At 38.8% G+C, this 20,419-nt stretch overlaps 1 protein-coding gene and 1 long non-coding RNA gene across 4 annotated transcripts; one reads left to right on the forward strand and one right to left on the reverse strand.

Annotated features, from left to right (window-relative positions):
- Positions 1–332: 332 nt before the first annotated feature.
- LOC142100710 (rho-related GTP-binding protein RhoG-like) lies at positions 333–5,526 on the reverse strand. Of its 3 annotated transcripts, none has more exons than XM_075184451.1 (2): positions 5,424–5,526; positions 333–4,257 (listed from the first exon to the last, which is right to left on the reverse strand). In XM_075184451.1, the coding sequence occupies exon 2, from the start codon at positions 4,233–4,235 to the stop codon at positions 3,660–3,662; it is 576 nt and encodes a 191-aa protein (XP_075040552.1). In that variant the 5' UTR covers positions 4,236–4,257; positions 5,424–5,526; the 3' UTR covers positions 333–3,659. The 3 variants fall into 3 exon arrangements, with proteins under 3 accessions (XP_075040552.1, XP_075040554.1, XP_075040553.1); XM_075184453.1 differs by having other exon boundaries at positions 5,409–5,479; XM_075184452.1 differs by lacking the exon at positions 5,424–5,526 and adding an exon at positions 5,289–5,401.
- A 7,078-nt stretch (positions 5,527–12,604) lies between these two features.
- On the forward strand, positions 12,605–13,744 carry LOC142101621 (uncharacterized). The gene is made up of 3 exons (XR_012679078.1): positions 12,605–12,749; positions 13,344–13,444; positions 13,628–13,744. It is a non-coding gene; the product is annotated as an uncharacterized LOC142101621 (long non-coding RNA).
- Positions 13,745–20,419: the final 6,675 nt, after the last annotated feature.

A 20,419-nucleotide genomic window follows, 5' to 3' on the forward strand; every position in this document is an offset into this window, starting at 1 on the left:
CTGATCATTAAGACATACTTCTGAGGACTACTGCAAGTATAGGGCTCAAGTCCTGTGCATTCCCCTACAGCTGATACGGGAAGTATTAAAGGAAACATCTACCTTTCCTAAACAGCCCTCCCAATTCCCTGTATTTTTTTTTTCATATGTATGTTCATTGTATGTTCTACATATAAAGGGCCAGCCCAAGCCTCCCTGTCTCCTACACCATTCACTCATTCAGTCCCACAAAAAGAAAAGGTGAACAGCCTTTTATGCAAAATGAAGAGAGTAATATAGTATTACCTTCAATGATGTGTTATACTACAAGGTTGAATAATACAATACTGCAGTTTAGAGACAGTATCCAAAGTACCATTTATTATGAGTCCTTTAAATAAATATAAATGTTAATTGAATTTAACTAAAAAGATATGCATTGAATTAGAAATTTAGTTCTTAGCACAAAAATATACATTCCTGATATTTTGCCAGGCTTAGATAAGCAAAGAAAACAACACTGAATGTATCTTTCCACAGCCTTAGAATGGCCTTCAAATCATTAGGATTCCATTTATTGGAACCATTTGCTCAGTGATACAGAGTTTGTATCAAAGCTTCAGTTTACAGACAGCCCACTATTCACAGAGGTTGCAACTGTCAGTTGTGGCACTTCCCCACCTTTTTTATTGCAGAGAAAACGATCAGGTATTTCTGTGGTTGTGGTCTACAAAATGCTTAGTCAATATGTAGCTTTCCAGCTGCTATAGAACTAGGAGTCCAAGCCAGAGAGCATGCTGAAACTTGCAGTTCCACAACATTTAATGCCTCACTAACTCTGCCTAGCTCTGGTCTTAATAATGTGGCTTTACACTTGAACAACATCTTTTAGAGCAGACTAGTACCCGCAGTTCGACAGCAGCCAGAAAGACATAACTTTCTTAAGCAGCAAGTCTAAGTTTTATGGATTTCTCTTTGGTAATAAACAAGACAGATGATGCATTGCAAGTACCATTATTACACAGTATAAATGAATTTACAGAATACATAATTTTTGTAACATATATATATAAAAAAAAAAAAATTCACAGCTGCTTTAACTGCTGTATTTATTCAGCTATAAAATTAACTCACGTACAAAGTTCTCATAACCAAGAGGAGAGGCACTTTATCTGAACTATATCTTCTTCCTTGGCAAGTGATGGAAAAAGCTTACAACTAAAATCTAGAGAATGCTGTCCCATTGCATCATCATATAAAATGGCTTTATAATTACTAGTAGCATCACCCATTTTGCTACTTATTTAATTATAATCATGTGCAGCCTGAGCACAAGTAAAAGGAAATCTATATCAAAAGAAGAAAAGCAAAATATATATTATATTTATATTAGACATAACCAATATTATTAAGGCAATGATTCAAAACTAATAAAAAAAAAAAAAAAAGAGGCTGCATTCTCTTGAATTTTGACTAGGCCTACTAAATAGCAGATTGTATCATGTGTAGGTGTATTCTGCTATATCCAGAAACAAAGTTGTCTGAAAATACTCACTGGAAACTGGATATTTTAACACTTTGGGGCAGGTTCAATTCCCTGTGTTGTTCTTTAGAACAACGTGGCCTGCATATTATTACCGTTACTGCAATAATTTTAACGCAGATTTCTGCTTGCTAAAATCAGCGGACAAATTACCGTAGTAACAGTAATAATATTCAGCAACTACCCCAGTAACGGTAAAAAAAGCGTGGGCTGTGTTGTTCTAAAGAACAACGCGGGGAATTGAATCTGCCCCTTTGTTAGCAACCAGCAATATTAATGATTAAAACAATGGTGCATAAATAGTGAAATCTTAAAGGTGAAGAAGTGTCCATTTATAATCTCTCTGTTTTCTACTACACATAGCAAGGAGAGGATCTATGCAGAGGTCTGGAGGTACATTCAGAAAAAAAAAGCAGCGGAACACCACAGGTTGGCAGTGGTTCAAAGAGAAATAAGCCAATTTACTACCAAAGTATCTGTAGCACAGCTGCTTACAATTGGCCCCTCTATCTGTTAGAATAAAAATTTCAGAAACAAGAAAAGCGATACAGTAAATAGTAAGGCTTTATATGTCATTAAAGAAAAATCTCTGGAATAATGCACTGGTCATATTTTTGTTTATAGTGATATTTCCCTGCTTACAAATATGATATTCAGCAAAAATAAACGGGCCTTCGTCCAACAAATAAAAACAACAGGGGTCTCCCTAAAGAACACTGTTATTCACCCCACCCACACATCTGGAAAGTTTAGAATCCAAGCATTTGGAACCAGTGTTCAAAGAAGTTAGACAACCAACTGCACAGCTCATCCACTCAGCTTCTTGAACACATTGGTGTTACAAATGTACAGATGCTCCCATGTTGAACTGCAATTGACATCAATAGTTTTACAAGCTGGGGCAAGCTGAGTTTTCTATTACAAATGGAACTCTCCATGAAGGTCAAAACCACAAATGGGAGTACTTAGAAATAAACAATATCATGATTCGGGGCAAACCATTGGGTTCTTAGTCAAAAACAACTTGCAAAAGTTGCAAGATGAATTAAGAACAGGACTGAATGTATTTAGTGCAATGGAAATTTTGGGCTATGAAGAGTTAACAATTACATTTGAATATGCCAAGTAAAGTACATAATGCAGCCTTTATTAAAGAAACCTAGAGATAAGCAAGCCTGGTGTTAGTTAATGTTTCAGCACCTGCTTCAGAGTTTGTATTTTCTCAAGAACCAGCACTAACACGCAAGTGAACATCACTATACAACACTGTGCTGTATTTACCAATCACCTGGCTAACCAAATTTTACTATTGGTGCCGAATTTTTCTTTGAGAACTTTATGGACAGCAATCCACACTACCTGGCTCCTGCATGCTACATAATTGTGTTAGCCTCTACTGCATTGTGAAATGCTTTTCTTTTTTTGTTATACATTTCCTTAAACCACTTACATAGTATTTTGCACAAGGGATATATGTTTCATAACCATTATTAAGCCCTGAGTTATATGGTAAGAAAGAGGGGTTGATCCTGTGCTACAGAAATATTTGGAACTTGTATAAAAATACCTTCCTTTTAGTGAAGGATACAGTGTTTTACCAGAAATCAGTGGGGTCTAAAGTTTTGATCCAGCACACAGTAAACAAAAATAAAGTGTTTTCAAGTCCAAATACCTTTCAGTCAGATGAAAGCAAAATGCCTTTTAAGTACTTCTCTGTAAGTATAGAAAATTGCACTGTGAAGCTTTAATAGTGGCAAAGTAAGAAAAGTAGTATAAAATATTAGATTTTTTTTTTTGTTTTCAAAAAGCAGGATTTCAATCTGTGGTAGCAAGACGATGTGTAGAAAAATTTCAACCATGACAGTCCAAAGTGTAAGGCCGGCATGCGAAAGCGCTCAAAGATTATTTTTATTCCAAGTACTTGACATATTGCGTTGCTTTGCATAAATCTCAGCCTTGTCTCTGGCATATTCATTCATACATTTATTCTTAGGAAAGCTAGAAAGCGCCATAAATCTACTCACACAACCCACATGATGAGCTGTTAGTGCAAGCTGAGGATAAAAGGGATATCATCCAAATGATATGCTAAACTTTTTTTTTCTTTAATCAGCATTTGTATGGTCAGCATTAATCCCTATAGTAGGATGCACTTCTTGGTGTTTTTCTTTGTCACAGGATTTAAAACAGCACGAACAGCTTCTGCAAATACTTCTCTCACTCCTTCTTGGTGTAGAGCAGAGCATTCAAGATACTTGACAGCCCCTATCTGTTTAGCAAGTGATGAGCCCTGCTGGGGCGTGGTGGGTGCAAGACTTTGCTCTTTTAACTTTTTAATAGTCTCTGCATCATTTCGAAGATCTCTTTTGGTACCCACAAGTAAAATTGGCACGTTAGGACAGTGGTGGGAAACTTCTGGGTGCCACTTATGCCTTACATTGGCATGGGAGGATGGACTGCCAATTGAGAAGCATATAATAAAAACATTGGTCTGAGGATAAGATAGGGTACGCAGACGGTCATATTCTTCCTGACCAGCAGTGTCCCACAGGTTAAGGCTAACTGTTCTACCATCCACTGTCATCTGAGCACTGTAATTGTCAAATACTGTGGGGATATACTCTTCTGGAAAGGCATTGGTGGTGTAACTGATAAGAAGGCATGTTTTTCCAACAGCTCCATCACCAACGACTACACACTTTATTGTCTGCATTCTTCATTAAGTCAAACTGTACCTAATGACAAAATAAATAGAATAGTAAATTAGTATGTGAACAGTTTAGCAATTGCAAAAATATTTATAGAAACACATGACTTTTATAAGATGAGACTATTTACACAATCTTCCTCCATCAGGGACTAAACATTACCCACTACATTGCTGTTGGGGAAACTGCTTAAACCAGGACACTGGTCCTGGCATGCAGCAAGGCCCTCATAAAACACAATCACATGAGTGGACAGGTCACACAAGATCATTGCACTCAGTGAAATGTGTGCTGCAGAGAACATTCCAATGATCTGACTGGCTAAAGGTTGTTTTATCCCTGCCCACTTCAAACCTAAGGACATCCAGGACAAGCAGGAGCTGACAGTTGTACTGTAAAGTACTTGCTTTGTTAACTAATATATTCAATTGAGGGGCTTACCACATGTTTCAATAAAAAAAATTAACTCAATACATCCAGATTAGGAATATAACCTGCTGTAGGTATTTAATTACAGAAAGATAGAACATCGGTGACTGCAGATTTTTCATTTAATTAATAAAATAATGAATGTGTTTTGATCAACAATGGCTTGTTCAAAAGCTATTATAGTACTGCATCTGAAACTGTTTATAGGCAGTACGTAAAATTATCTACACAAAAAAATGATATTCCCACGACACAATATCAGTTATTTTTTTTATAAATGTATAAATAAACGTTATCAAAAGTTAAGACTTCAAATCTATGAGTGAAATAAAACAAATAGTTTGACAAAATATAGTTTCAAATTTATTACAATTGAATTGGATTCATTTTGACACAAGTACATAACGCAGACTTGTTTCTATTGCCCTGTGGGGATTAAGACGATCACAATAGGGAAGAGCAGCCATCTCTCGCTCTGCAGCCAAGCCAGATGTGATCGCCAGGACCAGTAGCCGGTCTTCCGTGGGAATTACCTGACACTCACCCCCGACTTTGCAGCCAGAGCACCTACACACCACTGACCCGCCCCTCGGACACTCCCACCCTGGCATTAGGTGTCCCCGACATACCCAAGCCCGAAAGATGTCCCACCACCGCACGTAAGGGCTCTCGTCAACCACAATGGTACCCTGCTCCTGCCCTAGCTGTATGTGGTCACCACGGCAGCCCAGCCAGCCATATCCACCCACCCCGGGGCCTCTCACCGTCTCCCGGCCACTTCCTGGTCTCACTCGCGCCACTCCACTTCCTGTACCGGCCCTGGGCGGCTACTATAATCTGACATCCGGGGCTACCATCCTGACACACCCGCCGCTGTGTATGCTGGGAAATGTAGTTCGGAACTGTGCTCGCTGCATGCCGGGAGCAGTTTCATAATACAGTCGGCCATAAGCAGTGACCGCCAGTCGGCGCAGTGTACAATGATATATCTATATAATATCAAGGGAGAGTACCCAAGCTTTTCTGTTCCTAGTCCATCGTTTGGAATAGTTACAATATGCTCAGTACATATCCATTTATTTTGTATACTGAATGCAGTAAATCCATTCTTATTCCGTGGCTTTACAATGTAATATTATGATGATAATAGTTGGAGTTGTGTTTCAATCTACACCATAGGGGCAAGGGGGCATCTGCACCCGTGGGCCTGTCTCATAGTGGGCTACCTTGGGCTGGGTCATTGGACCACCTGTTTGTTTTTCCATTAAAATGGTCCTAATAGGCTGTAGAGTTGAGTTTTTCAAAGTTTCACATTGTGAACAGGAGCGCTACGCTCTGTTTTCTTGGCAGCCCAATCTCCAGTGGTCTAGTGATAGGAGGAAGTGGGGCAATACTCCAGTGCCTGTGCTCCTTAATCCAGAAGGTCGGCTTTTGCGCCGAGTCTTGCATTAGATCCCGCAGTGAACGGCCGCTTCTAGTAGCTGCTGCGAACATATTCCTTAGGATTGGGTTTAACTTAATTTACAGTTTTGGGAGGATTTCCCCTTAACCAGTGATAGTCATAGGTACAGACTGGAAGCACCTAATAAGTATATTATACTTAATACTTATACTTAATATAAGTATAAGAGAGCCTGTCCAACACAACACGCATTGTATCCTGCACGGATGTGCATAGACTGTGTAACAGAGTGTTACAGTGCATTCCAACAACCTGCACCTGCATGTTTATACACTAAATGGATAAAAGTATTCGGACCCTGGGTTATTACACCAACAGGGACTGTAATGACATTGTATTCAGATACATATACTTTAATATGGAGTTTGTCCCCCTTTTGCAGCGATAACAGCTTCCTCTCTTCTTGGAAGGCTTTCCACAAGGTGTTAGAGTTTTTCTTTGGGAATTTGTGCCCATTCATTCTGTAGACCACTTATGAAGTCAGGCACTGATGTTGGACGAGAAGACCTGTCTCGCAATCTTCGTTCCAGTTCATCCCAAAAGTGTTCAATGGTGTTGAGGTCAGGACTCTGTGCAGGCCAGTCAAGATCTTCCACACCAAACTCAGGAAATCATGTCTTTGTAGTCCTTGCTTTTTGCACTGGGGCACAGTCAATGTTGGAATAGAAAAGGGCCTTCCTCCACGTGTTGCCACAAAGTTGGAAGCATAGCAATGTAATCCAAAATGACTTGGTATGCTGAAGCATTAAGATTGCCCTTCATTGGAGATAAGGGGTCTAGCCCAAGCCCTGAAAAACAGATCCATACCATTATCTCTCCTCCACCAAACTTCACAGTTGGTATAATGCAGTCAGACATGTAACGTTCTCCCGGCATCCGCTAAACCCAGACTCGCCTATCTGACTGCCAAACAGAGAAGCGTGATTCATCACTTCATAGAACATATTTCCACTGCTCCATAGTCCAGTGTTGGTGTGCTTTACACCATTCCATCCGACGCTTGACATTGGTCTTGGTGATGTGAGGCTTCCATGTAGCTGCTCGACCATGGAAAACCATTTCATTAAATTCCTGCAGCACAGTTTTTGTGCTTACATTAATGCCAGTGGGAGTTCGGAACTCTTCAGCAATTAACTCAACAGAGCGTTGGCGACTTTTACACACCATGCGCCTGAGCAGTCGTTGACCCCGCTCTGTGATTTTATGTGGTCTTCCGCTTTGTGGCTGAGTCGCTGTTGCTCCTAAACGCTTTCACTTTCTAATAATATCACTTACAGTTGACCACGGAATATCCAGCAGGGATCAAATTTCACGAACCGTCTTATTGTAAAGCTGGCATCCTATCACAGTACCACACTTAAAGTCACTGAGCTATTCAGAACGACCCATTTTGTATCACAAATGTTTGCAAATTGAGACTGCATGTCTAGGTGCTTGATTTTATACACCTCTGGCAATGGGTCTGATTGAAACACCTCAATTCAATAATTAACAGGTATGGCCAAATGCTTTTGTCCATATAGCGTAATAGTGTATATGAATATAGTAACCTGTATATGCAAGACTGCAGAGTTTGACTTTTTCAAATAGGGTTTTGCATGTAGCTGCTCTTTATATAATTAAATTCAATAACCCTCTCCTCTAAAAATTACTTTGCACTTACTGTAAATTAAGTAAATTTTACTGTCAATAAAGATACAAAAGTGGGCGGTAGGTATTAAAAGTATATGTCTTAAGTTTATCATTCTATGTAATATTAAAACATGTTTGCATAATTGTGTTGGAAAGGGTTTATATATGATTTTTATTATTTATTTTATACTTATATTTAATAGTATTAGTTTTACTTTTTAAGTATATGTGTAGTGTTTTTAAAATGAGAAGAAATACACCCTAATAACCTACTTTTTTCCTCCTGTGAAAAATATGTGGAGGGGAGGTATGAGAGGAGGTACAAGATTTGAGAGTGGCATTTGCATCATCAAGTGGGTGGGACAAGGTGTTTGATTATGCTAATTGTGTTCGTTGAGGTGGGCAGTGCTTGAACATGTTATTTGCATCATCATTGCACATCCCTGTCCACCTTGCAGGCAGGTAAGGGCACTTTGGGAGAAATGCCTGCAATCTCAGGAGTCCAGGAGGTTTCCCCTTAATTCAGGAGTCACTTGGCTATTCCTGGAGAGTAGACAACTATGAATTACACCTGTCACACTTAAAAATAGAAGTGCTACTATGCATTTACAAATACTTACAAAATAAAAAAAATATATTTTGTCCCTCTTTTCTTTATCCCCCCTGTGCCATGCTGCCTTTGTCCCTCTTTTCTTTATCCCCCTGTGCCATTCTGTCTTTGTCCCTTTTCCCCCCTGTGCCATGCTGTCTTTGTCCCTCTTTTCTTTATCCCCCTGTGCTATGCTGTCTTTCTCCCTCTTTATCCCCCTGTGCCATGCTGTCTTTGTCCCTCTTTTCTTTATCCCCCTGTGCCATGCTGTCTTTGTCCCTCTTTTCTTTATCCCCCTGTGCCATTCTGTCTTTGTCCCTCTTTTCCCCCCTGTGCCATGCTGTCTTTGTCCCTCTTTTCTTTATCCCCCCTGTGCCATGCTGTCTTTGTCCCTCTTTTCTTTATCCCCCTGTGCCATGCTGTCTTTGTCCCTCTTTTCTTTATCCCCCTGTGCCATGCTGTCTTTGTCCCTCTTTTCTTTATCCCCCTGTGCCATGCTGTCTTTGTCCCTCTTTTCTTTATCCCCCTGTGCCATGCTGTCTTTGTCCCTCTTTTCCCCCCTGTGCAATGCTGTCTTTGTCCCTCTTTTCTTTATCCCCCTGTGCCATGCTGTCTTTGTCCCTCTTTTCTTTATCCCCCTGTGCCATGCTGTCTTTGTCCCTCTTTTCTTTATCCCCCTGTGCCATGCTGTCTTTGTTCCTCTTTCACTTACCTCTGTATTGCTTTCATCTTTATTTTCTTTTCTTCTCTCTTCTGTCTTCTGCCTTCTTCTGTGCTTGGTTCTTCAATGTCACGCCAGACATTCATTGCAAACAGAGAGGGGAAGAGGGACGCCGGCGCCGCGATCATGTGAGTATTTGTATACAGTATTTGTATACACACATGATTTGTATACATACATGATCGCGTCTGAAATGTCTAAATGCACTGACTTGTACACTGAAATGTGTTCTTCTGATTTCAACAATTGACCTGATCACTGGTACCACTAACCAGTGTGAGCAAATAAACATCTAGCTTCAAAGACCTGCTTGGAAACGTCTTCAATATTGCTGTATTCCTGTGATCTACAGATTAGACCCTAAATCTAATCCGTTCGCTGGCTGTCTGAGGTTTGGACACAAGCTTTTCAAGTACCACCACTCTGCCCGCTACCCAGCAGCCCTGGTCATTGTGATAGGCCAGGGGGGATCCATTCACAGCAACCCTGATCCACAGTAAGAGGTCAGGAGTACCAGCCCAGGTGCACCAGCAACAAGATACGCTATCAGCGTCATTTACCCAGAAGAAACCTGATGTAAGTCCCTCCTACTGCGAAAAGAGGGCACTTTTTTGGATAACGAAAGGGAACGGTGGCAAAGTTAGCCCAGCCGATTCCCAGCAACAACAGACAGGGTGGCATAAGCGGTCCATTCTGTCACAGAGGCTTTATTATAAAACGTGGGTGTTATATTGATTCAACAGGGAGGCTGGTTGAAGTTTTCTAAATTTCATATACCCATTTTTTTTTTTTTTAAATAGGGCATCCAACATTCCAGGATCCAGACAAGCAGCAACTGAGCTAAAGACTCCAGCAACCACAGGTGGTGAAAGTGACAAGAACAGGTAGGAGAGAGCAGGACAGTCTGCCAACTGTCCTGAATCTGTTGGAGCAGTCCCGAATTTGGGTGACTGTCTCACCTAGTCAGGATTTGGTCTGACTGCAAGTTGGGAAATATGTCCCGCTTTACACTGTACTGCTTGTGATGACAGAGGTGTGTGCACCTAACAGTAGTGCACACAGTATTGCCTGTGTATTTGTCTAAAATTATAACCATGTTATATCATAGGGGTCCCCCTGTCTAAAGTACCCCCAGCCCCCCAGATCCTTAATCCAGCTCTGGGTCAGGGTGTCAGATTGATACCTAGTGCTCTCCTCCTCCTCGTACCAGTAGCACCACTCATATTATTTGTTTTAGGTTAACCCTAAAACAAATAGTAACCCTATTAGTATATAGTACAAAGCAAAAACAAGCCCTTTTGCAGACAAAAACATCATATTTTTAAAGCAAAAGGCCTTTTTGCATTTTGATAAATCAGCCCCTGTGTTCAGTACTGTAATAGAACATTATGTAATCTATTGCTATAATATGATTTATACCCCATTATAATCAGCGAGGTATGTAAAAAACAATATAAAATAAAATGCAATATAAAGAGGTTTGTTTTCTGTTGCATTTTTTGTTTTCATTATTTAAGATTTATCATTTATAATAAAGTATTGCTGTGTTAAGCAACACTATAATAGCCTCTTTTTATATTGATAAATATATATTGTACCGAAGACCACCCTTAAGTGTTGGGTCGTTGCATATGGGCCAGTGCTATGTGCTTGCCCCCCGGGCTAAAGTCTACCAGCCAGCCCCTGCTAGTGCTGGTAGCACTTTTGGAAAGAGGGGCACTCTGTTTTTTGTTTTTCATTATTAATGTATTATTTTATTTTTTATCATTAAAACACCGGTCCGGATGCTGATGCGCTTAAAGCATATCATACACTTTCAACCTGTCTTCACCAAGCAGAAGCATTGATTGTAGTATGCCGAGTCAAAATTTTCTGAAGATATTTGCAGGTTTTCTTACACGTGTAATTACATCTTCTTTTTAAGGACTTATTTTACATCTGCGTTTTTTATGTAAAATGCATCATTACAGGAGGAGCTGAGAAATTTTTCTGGCCTCTGGATGCATGTTTCTGACAAATAGCAATTGAAGTTTCTTTGATATTTTAGTATTATAATACTTTTATTATAGTAAAGTGAAATTTATCAAGCATTCTCTGCCTGTCTGTCGGCCGCAAGGCACATGTACATAATGTGCAGCCACAGGCAGCCAGCGCCCGCTAGCAGAGAAGGAAGGTGCGGGGCCCACCAATCACAATGGGCCTGATTCATTAGCAATCTTATCTGCCGTTTTTTGTGGATTTTCCGAAAATCGTCTCTGTGCATGCCCAGAAAAGGGATATGAGAAGGAAAATCCGTTGCGTATGCTAAAAATTTCTTAGGTTAAGATGAAAATCCTTGTTAACTGCACTTAAGAAGTTCTCCAAACACAAGAAAAAAGGGTTGGCAATGGGAGGGGAATGGATGTAGATCGCACTGACTTAAGAAGAGTAGGCGTTATTTGTTCTGAGAAGGCGTTTACCTCCGGATCTGTCGGATAGTTAAGAAGAAATGCTCAGAGTTTTATCTTAACTTCCTGCTTAAACTTGAGGAAGTTCGGGGTCATGTTTAAGTCCAAAGAAGCTATAGCAGCACCGCTGAATAACATTAAACTGTTCAAAAAGCATTGTTTGTTTAAAACACTCACAACTAAATACGCACAAAATACATTTTAATACACTTCACTCAAAACATTTTTTTTTAAAAAAAAATGTATTTTATATTTATAGCATTAAACAATGTGTACCTTTTTTATTACAACCACAGTTGTAATTAATTACAATGTAAAGTGGTTGATGTGTCTAATATCTGATATTTGTAAAAAAACGGCTATTAATACGCTAATAATAACAATATGAAAGCACAACAGCTTAATTTGTTAAAATTGTACAGATAAATAGTGCAAACCTAAACCAAGCAAACTCTTGCATAAGGGACACATAGGAAAATATATAAACTCCAGGGAGATAAGGGCATTGGTGAGGAATCGAACTCAGGTCTCCACTGTTGAAAAGTGGATTGTCTAACCACTAAGCCAACATGCAAGTGGAAACAATATGTGCATGATACAGACTAGAAGGAAAAGCTGAGCATGAACTTCTCTCATAACAAACTTTTTTACTTTTATAATTTTTATTAATGTCAATAATTATACAATAATATATTATACTCCTAAATCTTTGGTAGATGCAGAGTTTAAATAATTAGCTATGGAAAATCATTTATGTATTATACAATATTAATAATAATTGGACTTAAACTTGTTTGTCATTTTTTGCCCTAGGTTTTTTTTCCTTTAATCTGTGTTTTTTTTCAATTTGTTTGGGTTCACTTTAACTTTATTTGGAACAGGTGCTTGTCTGTATTGAAGCTTAACACAAATCAGCATGTAATATAGGCATATTCCACAAAATGGGTCAGGAATCAAACTCATGATTCCACTGATGAAAAGTGGATTGTCTAACCACTAAGGTAACATGCAAGTAGAAACAATATGTGCATGATATAGACTAGAAGGAAAAGCTGAGCATGAACTTCTCTCATAACAAACTTTGGTTGTTGTGAAACTTTCAATCTAATATCTATCACCTATTAAGATAATTGTTGTGCGGTTTTTGCACTTTTCCATGTTGCATGTTTATCCAACAGATCCCCAGCCTTCCTGAAACTGTGGAGACAGGCCACTTCAGGTTCCACACTGATTTGCCAGGTAAAATATTTTTGGAATATGGTTTTGATCACACTTTTAAAATTCTCTGACATCCTAAAAATACAATTGTTTGGTGATGAAAGTAAAGGCCTGTTTCATTTTTATTAACATATACAAATACATGCACCAGATAGTTTGGACTTAAACAAATATTTACCTTTGAAATACGCAAATGTGAAATCGTGCTGTAAGGGCTGCCTCTCCCCCTGCTGAGATTATCAGATTGGGCTTTTATAGCCATAGCACTTTGACAAATAATGATGTAGCTTGATTGTTAGTTTCATTTAAAATAGACCAAACTAAAGGCTTTCATTGATGTACTGTCAAGCCTTATCTGGGACATGTCTGCCTCGCCTGACAAATATTCTGTAATTAAGCATAGTCTGTTAATCATATATCTAACTCACTATATGAATTTTCTTTTGTGCCCAGGTAAAGTGCATAAACCAAGTGTTGTGTGTTCATAGATTTTAAGGCACTGATTTGTTAATGTTTTTGAATGGAGATATCTTGCATTCTCTTTCATTTTGAGGATCAGTGAGAAACAGACACCATTTTAGAAAATAGCTAAATGTTTGTAATGTATTCCAACAGACCTTATGACCCAGCTGTCAGTTGGAGCACAAAAGGAGGTGTGGCAAGGATAATTTAATGGAGTAAGAAAAAAGACATGAAGGAGTTGCCTTTTTCAGCATGTAAGTATCTATAGTTAACAATGTTATTCCTTTAAGGTTATTGGGGGACCAGTGTTACAGTAAAGGCAACAAATTGTAGATTTTACAGCTTGAAAGTATAGGTGTGTACAAAGTACACACAGTCAAGTAGTAATTTGTTTCAAAATGGCCTAAGGATCTCTTTTTCTCTAATATTTTTAACAGATAAAGAAGACAGCCATTATGGGTTCTAGTATGACCTGCTTTTCAACACCTCTAACCAATGAGAGAAAACCAAAATGCATGTGTTTGCATTTAATATTTGTAATTTCTTATTTTACAAAAGAGTTTGTATTTTCAGTTTTTTTTATTTTGTGTTTCATTTGATTACTGATATTGTGTTTAAAAATAAATATTAGTCTTTTTTTATTGCAATACTCATTCTCCTTCAACTCTCTACGGCTTTGGACACTGTTTAACATTCTCTTCTCCTACACATCCTTCACTCCATTGTCCATCTAGACACATTTCTCTCCTGCGTCACTTCCCACCTCTCTAAATGCTCCCGTAGTGTACCCACCTCTGGCACATTCTCCCTTCCACTCACCCTCTTTATTGAGGTCTCACAAGTCTCCTTTTTTTATTTTTATTTTTTCTTCTAAATTTTATACGTTAATATTGTACATCTCTTGTCTTTGGGTACTAATGTGGTCATTTGGCCTCCAATACCACCTCTATGCTGAGGACACCCAAATGTATATTGCTTTCCCTGACCTATTTCTTTTACCACTATCTGTTTAAAGCCACTGTTTTTCTGAATTCGCCCCATGGATGTCACAATGATAGCTAAAGCAAATCATGTTCTATACAGAGCTCATTCTTGTCCATAATGCCAGAGTCACCAAATGGCCTCCAATCTCACTCACTGTCAATAACATCACTATACCCACTGTGTTGCTTAAAATTTAATTTAAAAGTAACTTTCTTAGGAGGACCAGAGTCATGAGGTAAATTAGGGTCCAAAAAATGTATTACTTTAATCTGAAAATAGAAATTGCCGTCGATCTTGCACAAGTTGGAGCAGTTTTCAAATAACATTGAAAGTCTCAAATCGTACGTGCTTAGTTTTAAAAGTGCGATTTTCAAACCAATACTCATGATTGGTTGGAATTATAAAATGCAAAACTAGTCCAGTGCTTCTGAAGAACAATGTTCAAGAATGATACAATATTTTTTAAAATATGAATAAAAAGGGTGTCTATATTTCACAGGTGCTGTAGTTGTCCAAAATTATATATATATATATGTATGTATATATATATATATATATATATATATATATATATATACCTAATGCAGTTGAAAATAAACTTATTTTTTTCTTTTTCGTAACCAAAATAACCCACAGGATCCTGTTTGGCAAAAAAATAAACCCTTAAACAGCACCCAAACATGGGGGAAACATACAAACTCCACACAGGTAAGGCCATGGTCATGACCCCAATACTGTGAGGCAGAAGTGCTAACCACTAAGCCAACGTGCTGCCCAAGGTCTTTTTATTTGCTAGGGGGATTCCCATGACAGCGTGGGAAACCCCCTTGCATATAAATAGACCTCACTGCGATTTTTTGAAACACAGTTTGCTGTCAATTTACTAGCAAATCGCATTTTCATACATCGGCAAGTTCAAACTCACCCGAGAAAATCAATGAAAAAGCCAAAATCGCAGTTTAATACATTTACCCTTAGAAGTTTAATCCCGGTAGCCAACGCCATCCATTATAACCTATGCGGAGAGCATAGTAGGAGAAGGATCTTTGGATCCCTCCCCTGCAGGCTTCATGGTCTCCAGTTATGTTTCTGCTGCTCTGTTGTCTCAGAAATCCATTTCAGATTTTGTTGATGTCAGAGTTGTTGTTTTTTTCTTGCTGAGTAACCATATTCGCCCTGCTTCCTGAGCTGCTAACAGGGATTCCACATTGCAACGGATTTATCAGCCCTTGCAAGACTCAACTGTGCTCACTACCTAGCAGCTGAGCCGTCAACACTTTCTGCTTACATGATTTCTAACCAGCAGCTGATTGGTCAGGATCTGCATACACTCATAGCCATAATTGACTTGCTAGTGTTAGGTTTACCTAGACTAGTTCCTGTATTGTTATCCATATAGATAGGTATATCTTTTGCTACGACATTCAGTGTGTTTGAGCTTGGCTTTGTTTACTGGACCTTGCTGTTGGATCTCTGCCTGCCCTTTAAACTCATGTTCCTCTCCTCTCCTCTGATCCGGCTTTGCCAATTGACCATCCTCTTTTGTGTCCTGTTTGTCTTGTTTTGTCTGCGATTCTCCGCAGCTGCGAGTTTCCCTGATTTTACCTCACTCACGGCTGTTAACAACTATATAGTACTGGGGGCGTCCAAGTACCAGTGAACAGTGTGGTTCTGGGAAAGGCAGTTGCTAATGGTGAAAAACATACCACGCCATATGTTCTGTATAGAGGTTATCAGTTGCTGATTGTGAGGTTCATAACATATCTCCATTAAATGCAGCCATACCATAGAAACCTGTAAGTAAAATAATCACAATTGTGATCACTTTAATATAGATTTGTCAGGCGCCGTCCTTCTTCTGTGCACGGATGGCTGCCTGTCCGTGCAGTGCTGCGTCTGGCTACTAGGAGCTCTGACATTATCTGATGAAGCACATAGCACTGGCCCATAAGTAACGGCCCATCCTTAAAGGGCCGCTATATAAAAAGAGACTATTTTAGGGTTGCTTAACCCAGAGATACTTTACTATTATAAATGATAAATCTTAAATAATGAAAACAAAAAATGCTACAAAAAACAAACCTCAGTTATATTGCATTTTATTTTATATGTTCCTTCTCCCTACAGCACTTTTGGTTTTTTTACATACCTCGCTGATTATAATGGGGTATAAATCATATTATAGCAATAGATTATATAATGTTCTATTACAGTATTTGTAATTTATCAAAATGCAAAAAGCCCTTTTGCTTTAAAAACCTCATGTTTTTGTCAACAAAAGGGCTTGTTTTTGCATTGGACTATATATGAACAGAATTATTTTTTTTAGGGTTAACCTAAACAAATAATATGAGGGGTGCTACTGGTAGGAGGAGCAGAGCACTAGGTGTCAATCTTACACCCTGGCCCAGAGCTGGTTTAAGGCTCTAGGGGGTCCAGGGTACTTTAGACAGGGGTGACCCCTATGATGTAACATGGTTATCATTTTAGACAAATACACAGGCAATACTGTGTGCACTACTGTTAGGTGCACACAGCTTTGCCTTCACGAATAGTACAGTGTGAAGCGGGATATACCTCCCAACTGTCCTTTAAGTCCTGACTAAGCGCGACAGTCACCCAAATTTGGGACTGCTTCAACAGATTCTGGACAGTTGGCAGACTGTCCTCCTCTCTCCTACCTGTTCTTATCACTTTCACCACTTGTAGCTACTGGTGCCTTTAGATCAGTTGCTGCTTGTCTAGATCCTGGAATGTTGGATGCCCTATTTGGGGGAAAAAAAATGGGTACATGAAGTTTAGAAAAATCAATGCAACACCAGCGTTTCATAAAGCCTCCCTCTAGCCAAAAATTAAAATAATAGTATTCACATTTGATAAATAGATCTACTTCCCTCCAACTAGCCCTGACATTAAATTAATAACATACACATTTAATAAATAGACCTATTTCCCCCCAACATTAAATAGTATTCCCATTTAATAAAAGATCTATTTCCCTCCCTCCAAACAGCCCCAACAATAAAATAAATAGCATTTACGTTTAATAAATACAACCATTTCCCACATCCTTCCCAAGCATTAACTAATTCATAATCACATTTAATAAATAGACCTCATTTTTCCCAAACAGCCCTGAATTGAATTAATAGCTCTCAAACCACCCAAGCATTAAATTAAAAGTCCAATTACCCAATCTTAACTTCATAGGCCCCACTAATTAATTGCCCCACCAACCACAAATAAAATAGCACCCATAATTAGCCCTCAACCTACACTCCACCATTAAAATTAAGATCCCCTTTCCTCACATATTATAGTAATATACTGCCCCCCTCAAACACACTATATATAAACACTGGCCCCCTCAAACACACTATATATAAACACTGGCCCCCTCAAACACACTATATATACATACTGGCCCCCTCAAACACAATGTATATACATACTGGCCACCTCAAACACACTAGATATATACACTGCACCCCTCAAACACACAATATATACACACTGGCCCCCTCAAACACACAATATATATACACACTGTCCCCCTCAAACACAATATATATACACTGCCCCCCTCAAACACACACAATATATACTGGTCCACACACTGTACTGATACACACACAATAACCTGACACAATAGCCAGACACACAAACAACTATACACTAACATACCACCTCCCCGCCAGCGCTTACCTTGTTCCAGCCATGCCGAGCACTGTTCGGATGTTCCTCTTCACACATGGGACGGCACATGTCATGTGGTGCGCATCCCATGTGACACCGATGGAGTACACAAAGAGTGGAGGGGAGGGAAGGAATGGAGTCGGAGGATCTGCGGCCAATGGGAGAAGGTGGCTGGTCCCGAAGGAGGGGCCAGCCACCAAGTAATAAAGACCGTCCCAAAATAGCTTTTTGTGGATGGGCCCGGGGGGCATGTGCCCCCCGGCCCAGCTCGCCCCTGCTGGTGACTCATTGGAAGGACTGCGACTTGAGCTTCTCCCACAGAAAAATCCATACCTCCTTGCGGGGGTTCCTGGAGAAGACTGGAGGCTCATTAGACTCCACACCTTCCACTAGAGTCTTGCCAACTCCAGCAGCTGCACTTTTGTATCATTATCTGTGAAAAGATTATTTGCTGGGGCAGGCTCCTATCGGAGCTAATCAATTTTAATAAATGTGCACGTTTATTAATTTCTTATCAGTGGGAGAATATTAGAAATAGAAAAATACTAAAATAATATTTAAAACTCATCACAACCCTATTTCATCTAATGTGTGGAAAAGTACTATACTGCCTAGACTGGCTATTTAAAAGTACAAATCAAGGTGAGGTACATACTTTAAAGGACCACTAAACTCTGAATTGAAATGTTCAGATATGAACCATAATGACAAAATTTGTTCTTCAGTGTTATCCTGGCATCACACTGCAGACCTATGTACAGTATTTCCTCACCACTCTATTACAGACAGGTGAAGCTCCTCCCACATCATTAAGACAGTGGTCCTTATACGGAATTGTCCACAAGTTGACTGTAATTTAAGTTTAAAAAGGCAGATGTAAATATGCTGAGCCGTATGCATCTTAAGATCCGTGCAAGTCAGAATCAGCAGCATATGCACATCCCACTTGCGCCCATGTTTGTTTGTTTTACATGCAACAAACCCAAGAGGCATCGATAAAATATAAAAAATCTCTCTAATACAGCAGAAATAACTTCCCGTTTTGGAAGAATCACACAAATCTACTTGGACGCATATGCATGGTCCCAGTTTCTGGGTATGAACAGAACAATTTATTGCAAGATGCACTATGCAAACTGGCGTAGTACTTACCTTGTATAAGTCCAATTGTCTTAATGGGATCTAATGCAGGTTAAAAAGCTGAGGATGGAATAATCTGAGTTAATGTGACTCATTGGTTCTGCCCCTGTGCGTGAATCAGCCAATCCATACAGTGCATTTCTGTCAAGGTGTCAGTCACTGTGTGTGCCCTGTCAGAGAAGTAGTACCCTCGTAACTTGGCAACATGCTGTAAGGGGTAAAAGAGGGGATGCTAGACATTTTTAGGTCATTAATTAGAAACAATCTAGATGTTTCATGTAAATATCCAGTCCAGTGATATACAGCCAGTGATATGATTGTCAATGGCTTTACTTGCTGTTTAAACACTGAAAAATGCTAAGAACAATAAAAAATATACATATAATAATTAACAGTACACATTTTAATGCTAAAAATTAGTGCGGCCTCAGTTCAGCTGGGTACATATACTAAGATACCTGTGACAGAGAACTTATCTCTTTTAATAGAAAATTACCTACAGGAATTAAATAATATTGGTATAAACATGGCTATTTGGTACACTAATTAAAAAAAGCTATGGATAAATGTTTGGGGTCCTGAGCTAAAACAAAGGCATTCACGAGCCTCATAGTAATAGGAGTTTTGGGGTAGATTCAGTAAAACTTCTAAACAGGAAAGTGGGAGGTGTTGCCAATAGCAACCAATTAGATTCTATCATTTATCTCTGGTACATATAAAATGATTGCTAGAATCTAAACGGCCCAGATTATTAAACTACAGGTTTTGGAATGCAGAAGAACAATACTAAATACTGAGTTGAGATTTCTTTGGCAAGTGTCATACTATTACATCCTATATAGTTTCAAAATCGAACATTTAATATAATTTATTATTTTTATATTAATTATTCTCTTAAAAATATGAAGGGCTCTTTCACATACTGCAGTTTATCTGCAGTGCAGTACAGTATAGAGGACCACACATAATCTGCTTTGAAAATACAGGTAGCTGTTGGGTTCGCCTCATTCCCTATGACTGTTGTATGAAAACCGCATTGCCATTTGAACATACATATATAAATGCATAAAAATGCAACATGTACTGTTATTTTCATATAATGATCAATTATTCTTTTGTAGCGTTACAAGGTGCACAAAAAAAATTGATTAATAATAATTATTCTTGCACATGTAACCTTACTTTATCATGGAAAATAAACTAGCTCAGATGAGCTCATAGAAATCTTTTGCCATCTTGAGGTATGTTGCTTTTACTGAAATTATTTTGAGGATATATGAATGGGTTGGAGGTAACTGCAGCAGTTTAGAGCACCACTATTTCAAATTAAATATATAGAACAATAGATATACTAGAAGAACTGTTGGTTGGTTCCTTCAGTTTGGCTACATATTATTTTATTTGAGCAA

Source organism: Mixophyes fleayi, chromosome 9, assembly GCF_038048845.1.
Source record: "Mixophyes fleayi isolate aMixFle1 chromosome 9, aMixFle1.hap1, whole genome shotgun sequence".
Classification (NCBI taxonomy): domain Eukaryota; kingdom Metazoa; phylum Chordata; class Amphibia; order Anura; family Limnodynastidae; genus Mixophyes; species Mixophyes fleayi.

What these genes read in the sequence shown, in the direction of transcription:
- LOC142100710 (XM_075184451.1), bottom strand. Translation starts at nt 4,235, where the DNA reads ATGCAGACAATAAAGTGTGTAGTCGTTGGTGATGGAGCTGTTGGAAAA.